Source organism: Corella eumyota, chromosome 1 (genome assembly GCF_963082875.1).
Source record: "Corella eumyota chromosome 1, kaCorEumy4.1, whole genome shotgun sequence".
NCBI lineage: Eukaryota > Metazoa > Chordata > Ascidiacea > Phlebobranchia > Corellidae > Corella > Corella eumyota.
This window is the reverse complement of record NC_137490.1, coordinates 1,700,657-1,710,387: the sequence shown is the minus strand read 5'-3', so window position 1 is coordinate 1,710,387 and position 9,731 is coordinate 1,700,657. Positions and strand designations below refer to the sequence as shown.

The 9,731-nt window shown below is 29.6% G+C and overlaps 1 protein-coding gene across 1 annotated transcript; it reads left to right on the top strand.

Annotated features, from left to right (window-relative positions):
• The first annotated feature begins 1,990 nt into the window (after positions 1-1,990).
• Positions 1,991-7,484, top strand: LOC145746679 (uncharacterized). Its single transcript, XM_082564826.1, has 5 exons — positions 1,991-2,093; positions 3,013-3,105; positions 3,275-4,243; positions 4,422-4,808; positions 5,103-7,484. The coding sequence occupies exons 3-5, from the start codon at positions 3,275-3,277 to the stop codon at positions 6,321-6,323; spliced, it is 2,577 nt and encodes an 858-aa protein (XP_082420952.1). The 5' UTR covers positions 1,991-2,093; positions 3,013-3,105; the 3' UTR covers positions 6,324-7,484.
• The last annotated feature ends 2,247 nt before the right edge of the window (positions 7,485-9,731 follow it).

Genomic DNA, 9,731 nt, shown 5'->3' with positions numbered 1-9,731 from the left:
TATAACATGTTGAATAGCGATACGGTTGAGCAAATTGTGTTCATTCAAGTTATAATCAGGCCTCATGTCAGTCGTCGATTTTCTTTGAATAAAACCGAACCACGCTAACGCTGCCTCAGGGGCCTTCAAACAAACTCAACGGTCAGTTAATATCAGCACGGTGTATTGAAATATGTGCTCGCGTGACTGCTAGTATTTTGCTATGCCTGGGCGCTTGAAAAAGTATAAACAAACTGACCTGCGAGTTCTCTCTTTGGTGCTCCTTTTTCGCTGCTGCGAAGTGTAACGAAATGAATTGGCGATTTCTAAAGCAACGAACGGGTATCTAAACGGTAATATTACACATACACTTGGCGTTGTTTTTGCGAGCGTTATCGTATATCTTCAAGTTCGTTGATAACTACTACAGCAAGTGCTTTAAACTTGCACCTGTTTATATGAAATAAGTTTTGAGCGGAGATTAGTGTTTGTTTAATAAAACACTTTTTCTCTTTATGTTAAACTTGTATGTATAGTAAGCAAGATTTAGGTATGCAGTATTCATTGTAAGATTTTGGTTCAAGTTGTCCACATACATATATATACTTGACCTAGTTTATTGAAGCTGTTATTAAATGTGTGTAACTTTCCTAGAAGTGGTATTTATTGCAGTTGAAGATAGGTTGTTATTAATTAGGCAGTGTAGCTGAATCGCTAATACATTATCGTATATATATAACATAATACTTTATCTGAAATTAGAATTAGGTAAAGTTTAGAAATTTTAACAAAAAATACAAATTTTTACGTTTTTAAAATTAGTTAACAAGTTTTTTTAAGGTATGTAAAATCTAGGTATAACGTTCTTTCGTTTTGGAATACGATAACTTTAATATTAAGGTTAACAAAATGAATACAAAGCGTAAAAAATGTTTTTATAGATGGTTATATCTAAAAGAAGGCCGTAGAAAAATACAAAACATACGAAATTTATATTTGTTTTTAGACAATATAAAAAACGGTCGACCTACCTTTACAAATTTCTATAGTTTTTAATGTATTTTTATTTATTTTACTTTTCATAAATTTTTATTTGAAACGGTATTTTTAATTAGAATTTATAAATTTTTGACCGCTAGAGTGTCATCTTTAATTAAGGCTACAAAATTTACTGATATTTAAATATAACTACGAAAAAAAATAGATTTTTTGAAGTGTTTCTAATGTTAGAATCGTTTAACTTAATGTACTCGTTTTTAAAATGGTTAAAATGTAATAAAGTTGTAGTTAAGCAGGAGTTTAAATGTGTACTAACATTTCTTCACGGTCAACCAGGTCCAGTCATTGGTTTCCTTTAAATTTTCACCTCCTTTGACTATTTGCAAAGACTGAGTTAACTTTGCTTCAACTTTTTATGTTTAAATTACTGGTGTAAAAATTTTATGAGGGCCACCACTATAGAAATTGGAATTTATAATACTGTTAAATTTTTAAAAGCAGTTTTCGGGTAAATTTTGGTATTGACAAGCATTGGGCATTAATAGGTTAAATTTACTTGCGTTTTTTTGTAAATCAAGTCGTTTTCACTTTTTTAAACGTAGTTATTTCATATTATATATATTTTATCATGTTTTAAATATATTAACTTACAGCATATTACAAGATAATAGCACTGGGAATTAATAATTATCGATTTTTTTCGCCTAAAGTTTTTAAAAATAATAATAATGTGTTAACAATTAATTTGTATACTTAGTAAAGTGTATATTTCGACAATCGACCAGCGAGAAGTATTCGTTAGTGTATTTAGATTGTGATGTCATAATTTGCATTCTGACACGCCTCTTTCGTGTTATGTTGATTGTTTTGAGATAATAGCGATTTGCGAAAAACCCAAGGTTAAAAATAATTGATACCTTCTTCAGGTCAACTTTAAAACAAGCTTGTTTTGCAACTAATTGTCAGTTTTTAATTTAAACTATTTTAATTATAATTCCATTTTTTTTTTCACAGACTTTCGTTTTTGTAAATTTTGATGTAAATTTAATTTAAGATATAGAAACATGGCTGCATTCATTTTTTAAGTTTCGAAAAAAGACGAACCAAAATAAAACGTAAGTAGATTTGTTAATTAAAAACGATTTTTTAATATACTATCTAATTTAGCTTATATCGGTAACGGATATATCTAAAAAAAATATGATAAATTAAGAATTGTCATTTACCTATAAGCTAAACAACTAAGCAATATTCAATTTAGATGTATTTCCGAATTGTAAAAAAAAGATTAATTGTTGTTTACTACCATTATATAAATGTTGTTTATTTTTTAAAAGTCGTTTTCTAATTTAATAAACTAACGTAACATAGCACACTGTATAATATATCACAACTACTTAGTTATGTTTATAAGGTGGAGATTTCTAACCTACATTTTAAACACTTTCTAATAGGATTTAACTTACCAAGTTGTAAATTGTTGTTTTAGAGATATTGTTTATGTGATTTAAACCTTGAACTTAGTACTGAGCGTTATAAACAAACACTAATAACGTTAGAACTCGCTTGTAAATCAAAATAAATTTAGGAAGTAGTTTTCTGTTGTATGTTAATTGGGTTTTAAACTCAAATAATTTTTCATAAATCAACATCTCATGTTTTTCTAAACTTTAAAATTAGATGTCGCTTGTATGTTTTTATAATTAGCTTTTAACAATATAATAAACATTTTTTATAGTTTACTAGATTTGCGTGTTTTAATATAATATCTATAAGTGAAGTTTAAATAAAATAATAAAGAAACTTTTAAATACATATTTTTTTTTTTTATAAACGATTCGCATACAATGTTTTAAATGTTTAAAGCGCTTGTAGGTTTATACTACATATAAAATGACAAATCGTTTCAAATATTAATTTAAAAAATATTAGTTAATATTAAAAGTACATATAAACCAAAATAACGTTTTTTATTAGGGTTTAAATAAAATACCAATATACGAACAATTTATATTTATTTTTTTATTTTCACAGGTGTTGGTGTAAATTACGTTTATCCTCGTTTAAATTTCTACCTCATTTTTCTCCGAATTTTTCGGGAATTAAATTTTTTGTTAACTTGAATGGGTAAGTAAAATACTTGTTTGTTTGATCAATTGTTTATTTATTATTATTTGAATTTAATATAGTTAAAGCAAATAAATTCAATAAATATTTTTAAACATATTAAATAATTTATTAGACACTTTTATTTCTTGTATTTTTAAACAATTAACTTGATTTTTTTAACATTTAGATGGCTGCATTTGGTGAAGAAACAAACTCGAATTTGTGGCTAAATATGCATCAAGAAAATAGCCAAAAACCTGGCGATTTCGCCAAAAATAACTTATTCACAAGTTTGGCTGATCCAAATAATATAAACAATCCATTTTTACGACAACGTTTAGAACTTCTCTGGTCACAGGCGTTGCAGTATCAACAAAATAAAACATTATCATCTACTGAAAATAATGATACGCAAAAGAATCATAATTTTCAGGACGGTAAAGCGCAAGAAGTCATGCAGAAACTTCTTGCTAATCAGGCAAATTCTACCTCTGCTTCTAATCACATACCCTGGCCTAGTTTAGCCACTTTAGCGAGCAATACCCAGCTTAAAAACAACGCATCTACCTATCTTAACACCCAGAGAATATCCGGAATTAACCAGGAGCTAGGCAACCTCTTGCCTCCCCCTCCTTTACTTTCCATATCACCAGAACAACATGCTATCTCTACTGTAAATGCAACTACCTCAAAACCGAACGCGATAGACCTCACTTTGTCAGTTACCTCTCACAACAATAAAGACGCGGAAAAGAACCAACCGTTGGACCTGACAACCTCTAATAAAAGACCAAGCTCTCAAGAACAAATTGATAACATCTCAAAGCCTGTAATGCACAGCACACCGCTAAAACAACCCGAGTCACTCAACAACAATAATTTTCAACCGTTTTCGAACGTTTTCGCGCCATTTCAGCAATCCTTAGCCAACCAATCAGCGCTGTCCAGCCTAACGCCCCAGCAACTGACAGCACTTGCCCCGTTTCTGCAAAACAGCGCAGCAGCAAGTAGGCTTCCATCTAGTATGTACAACCAGAATATGATGCAGCCTTTAAGTCCTGAGTACTTGCAAAAATGGATCCAAATGGCACAAAGCCGGCAACAGTTACAACAGCAAGTTCGCATGCAACAACCACAAAGAAAAAGGCAAAAATTGGTAAGTTTAAAATATATTTCAAAACTAAATTTTAAAGTTTTATTTAAAAAAAGTAAAAATATTTAATGGTTTAATTCTCGAATGCCTTTTTTAGTGTTTTTTTCATAATTTCGGAACATATTAAATTTAATTATGACGTACATAATAATCATAACATTATTTATATTGTTATGAATAGAGCGAGTACAATGGAATCTCGAACGTCAACCACCGAGCCTCTTTTAACTCGATGAACATTCCTCAAAACGATAAATTTCACTTCGTCAACAACAATCAACGTTCTGTGACGTCACAGAACCGTAACAAGCCAAACGTTTCACCGAATTCACAAACAGCATCTCAACAGCAGAATTCGTCGGGAAAAAGATACAAAAGATACGCGAAGCCTCCTTATTCTTACGTCTCTCTGATAACTTTGTCTATTTTATCGTCGCCGGAAAAGAAGTTGCGACTCTCGCAGATTCTGAAGCGGATTTCTGAGATGTTTCCGTTTTTTAATGGTTCGTACCAAGGTTGGAGGGACTCGGTTCGCCATAATCTTTCACAAAACGAATGCTTTGTTAAGGTAAATAAAGTTTTTAATTAATTTTGTGTCTAGATAATGAAAGTAAAAGTATTTTCGTTTTTTTGTTATTAAATTATTTTAATTTTTTGTTGTCCTTGTTTATATAGATTATACATACAATATTTCACTATCTATTTAGCGTGATTGTATTTAATAATACTTAAAGCCCGTTATTTTTTATTTCACTTAGGCATGTGTACTTAAACTTGAAATTAATATTATTTTGAAAGCAGACCTTTTAATTTTACCCAAAATGTTGTTTATTACTCTTTTAACGCCTAAATATTTTACCAGGTTCTTAAAAACCCGTTCAGACCGACAGCGAAGGGAAATTATTGGACAGTCAACATCACAACTATACCACATGAACTTCTACTTCGACAAAACACTTTAGTATCAAGATATGCACAGGATTCAGGTTACAGATACCGTAAAGACCTGACCGAAGTGTTTGACTTAATGAATGGCCAAGTTAAGATTAACATACCCCGTCATTTGTTCAACGGAGTTCGACTTATTGAGGACCCTGCAGCTGTTATGGAGGCTTTACTATTAGAAGAGAAATTAGATGATAACTGTGTTATGACTCAGGGTCCTGATAATATAGGAACTATATCGCTTCATGATATGTTCAATCAAGATGACTTTATAGAGGAAGATATGTTACGTCAGCATCAAAGCGGTAACGTTGGCAACCGATGGAACAAATCGAAATCACGTGCCCAGCAGCAAGCAGCACAAGATAAGTTTGCAACTCCAACCCTTACTACACAACCCAACGTGTTATCGAATCCTTATTATCATCAATACGTGAATAACTTGGCTCCCCAAACCCTAGCTATGCAAATGTTACAACAAACTCAATCTAATCCAATCAACACCAACTCGGAGCTGCAAAATAACTTGATTTCAAGAGCCTTGGCCTTGCAGACATCTGTGGTTAACAGTTTGCCGGTGCTGCAGAATTATTATAGTCAAACTAACGGTATAAAAGTCGAGACTGATAATGAGGTTGAACGTAGTGTTGCCACGACTAATTCTACCTTCTCATTGGCTCAAAAATCGCCACAAGAAGTCGTCGACATAACAACAGAGTTGAAAACAGAAGAGCATTGTGATGAAGGGGATGTAAACGGATCGTGGGAGCAATTGGAGAAGAGGAGCAGAAGAAAGGGGATCCATCCAATAAGGAGACAGCTTAGCGGGGAGGGCTCAAACCAAGTTAAATTAGAGCGGGATACGCCGATCAGCCCACCAACAAGCGCTGTAGATAGTGGTATAGTGGGTTCATTATCGCCCCATTCACCGACTAGGTCGTTCTCATCAAGCGAAGAGCAAGAACTGAGCTCAAATCTCGCTATAGACCAATCATCACCAGTTCGATCTAGATCTTCTGACGTTTCAACAACTGACACAGTCACCTCAGAAGAAATACTTAGCCCCGCTAGTAAATTTGTGATGCCGTTTTCGATCTTCAATAACGCGCTGCCGCTCGAAACAAGCAAGTTAGCGTAAACTTGGTGCGATTTTCTTTGTACTCAGGGATTTAATATCAGGGTGCTTATATAATGTAGTGAGTTATTTTGCCAAACAATTTGATGTTATTTCCCTGTCATTTACTAACACTTATTAATCTTTAATGTTTTGTGAAGTCCACTACTTTGCCAATTTAAAACTGAAATTACACGAACTTTGAACTTGCCAAGAACAATTATTGCCAAACATAGTTTCTTATTTAACTAAGTTCATAAACTTTTATGTTTTGACCAGATATGTATATAGTTGTTATATTGTTGTTGTATATAGCCTGCATTGTATATTAACTAATAGACTAACATCTATGCCTACGTTGTTTTTGTCAGGGATTCTTATTATTTGTAGTATATAGCTGCCAACTGGTCCTATCGACAATCGATCTTCAACTTAAGACCAGCTTCGTCATACCTCAAATGACGTCATTAACGATGACGTCATGTTTGTATCACGTTATTTGTGTACCAAACCAAAAAAAACTTTATTTTTTTGTTGAACTAATAATCTATTGCGTGTTGTACAAAAATTTATTAAATTGTTTTTTTCTTTAATATTATTAACAATATAATGTCCTATATTATTATTATTATTTTTTTTTGTCGTTGTTATGCCAACTTAATTCTATAATCTCTCTATAATGTGTATCTTAACTTTCTAATACAATCTATGTAGTAACATTTTGCCGCAGAAAAAATTTAAAAAATTTGAAAAAAATCATAAATATCTTTTTTTGGGGCAAACTTTTGTTTTTGTTTAAAATATCAATTTTTTATGGAAACTAAAATTATTTTTTTTTATAAAAAATTAAAATATTGAACCTATTTTTTCCAATCTTTGCTTTTTGGGAGGTTAACAGTTAATATTTTGTAATTTTACATTTTTGAGGGGGCTAAAAATTGATTTTTTTCTGTATTTGGTGTCTACACGTTGTTCTGTATCAAAAACCAAATTACCTCAATTTGTTTGATCACATTTTTGTCACAAGCCTCGTTATAACAGATATTTTGTTTAATACCTCATTTATATTACCTACGTTTGCTTGTTTTTCTCATGATAGGCTTTTTTGTTTACCTACGGTTCTGGAAAATTATTTTTCTTTTCTGAATGGCCATTTTTGTGAAATTAAATAATAAAGTAACATTTAAAAAATTTAATTTGTGTTTTTGGATTTGATACAAATAATTTTCGTTACTTGGACACAAATTAAAACTTAGAAAAAATGATAAAGTATATAAGTATATATATTTAACTTTACTTACTTTATAAAAATTGTTTAAATAATTTAATGTGATTGAAAATAAGCGTAAAACTGAAAAAAAGCTTAAAATTCTTATAACTTGTCCATTAAAATACGATTTTAATATATATATACACAAAATTTTACAACATTACTTACAAAATATTACTTACATATTTTCAAAGGTTTATTTTATATGAAAGTGTGAATTTTTTGTTAATTATAACACCTTATATATTAGAAATTAGTTTAAAAGATATATTGCTTTTTAAATACGACTTTGAAATATAGATACGCAAACTTTTTGCAATAATTTTAATTTATTATGTAGTTACCAACTAATAAAACTGTTAGTAAGTTTTTTAACAAAATTAAATTAATTTATGACCTCTATTACTATGTAATATATTTAATCATTTAAATGACAACGAACTCGTATGACACAACAATAATATATTAATTTACTCTATGACGTCATATAAAGTCATTCATGCTTATTTTACGAATGAGTGATGGTGGTCAGTTGGTATTTTTTCTAATTTGTGATTTTAACTAAGGTTAAAAGTCATTAATTTTAGCGAATTAATTCTTTTTTTGATTTTTCCAACTCGCCCGGCGGCCTATTATCACATTTCAATTATTATCTTTTGTTAAAAACAATTTACATAAACTTTATACTATTGTTGTGTACCAATTACATTTTAAAAAGTTAAAATTTAGGGATTTTTGTAAAATAAAATCGTTAAGAAAAACATTTTTTTACAAAAATTGATTTACATATATTTGAACAATTTGTGGTTATCAAGATACAATTTTTAAATAAAAGTATTTTAACAACTATTTTATTAATATTTTTAAATCAACTAAACATTAAAAAAAATAGAAATTATTAAAATCATTAAAAAATGTTAATTTTATTTGTATATAGTAAATTCAAATTCAACGCTTAATGTATTTTCAATGAACAAAAATATTTTTTACAAATTACTAAACTTGTTTTTCTACTAAGTTTACATATATATATAAGTAACATGAGTATTTTGGTTACACATAACTAACTTTCAATAAGGAAATTTTGTTATAGTCTCTATTGTTGTTCGTTATTTAAGCATAAAACAAACATTTTAAGTTTATTGAACCATGGCTTTTGTAAAAATTTATTTTGTAAATAAAAATTTATTTATAAAAAAGTAATTTTAATTTTATTATCGGTAATTTAAATAATGTGGTATTAGTGTGGCTCGAACATTTTCGTATTTTTTTGTAATAGTATGTATAGATTTTGTTATGTGTTTAAGCTATCTGTAAACACTGGGCTCAAGGGCGACTGGTGTGGTTTTGGTGCGACTTGAGCTCTAAGCCTTTTAGATCTGCCATGACCTGTAAGAAAATTATTTTTACAAAAATGTAAGGCTGCTCCATGCTGCAACCTATCGGATAGAATCTGCTTTTGCATGTTACAAACTAAAATTAAAATGTGATTAATAAAATATAACCAGTACAAATTTTAAATATCGTATCATAATTCACAAATTATAAACGTAGAAACTTTTATACCAACTTTTTTAATTATCTAATTTGGATTATGTTAGTTGGTTAATTAACATTATTATTTATTACTTTTATCTTTGTTTAGTATCGGGCAATTATAATTAGTATTATCCAAAAAAGCTAAAACCTATTTAAAGGTAGATCGTATAACAATTTTTACTCTATGTTTAGGTTGAGAAGTTAAATTTCTTACATCGAGGATAAACAAACGACAAAATAACTTACGGCAGAAAATTTAAATAATTTAAAATTAATTTCCGCGAGGTGGGGCTTTTGAGCTCTAAATAAAAATGGGCGAGCGCAATTTTTTGTTTTTAAATCAATAAACTGGTGTTGGGTGTCTAACGTCAACACTTCACCCTTAAATGGTAAAACACGTGGCAATGTTTTGGTATAGGAAAGGTAAACAAAGTTATACCGATATAGTAAGTCAATAAACTTAGTTTTTGTTTATTGGGACTGGTTATTTACAGGCAGGCTGACGTAAAATCTTTCAGACAACAGACAATTTTTTTGTCTTTCGTGTTATTAATTAGTTGGATTGTAATTAAAATGACCAAATGATAATTTCACATTATTTTTAAAAGTCTAAAAATGAATAA

Excerpts from the sequence above, each read along its gene's own strand:
- LOC145746679 (XM_082564826.1), top strand. The coding sequence starts at position 3,275 with ATGGCTGCATTTGGTGAAGAAACAAACTCGAATTTGTGGCTAAATATG. Across the intron at positions 4,244-4,421 it reads AAAGAAAAAGGCAAAAATTG|AGCGAGTACAATGGAATCTC; the intron begins GTAAGTTTAAAA and ends TGTTATGAATAG. Across the intron at positions 4,809-5,102 it reads AAAACGAATGCTTTGTTAAG|GTTCTTAAAAACCCGTTCAG; the intron begins GTAAATAAAGTT and ends ATATTTTACCAG.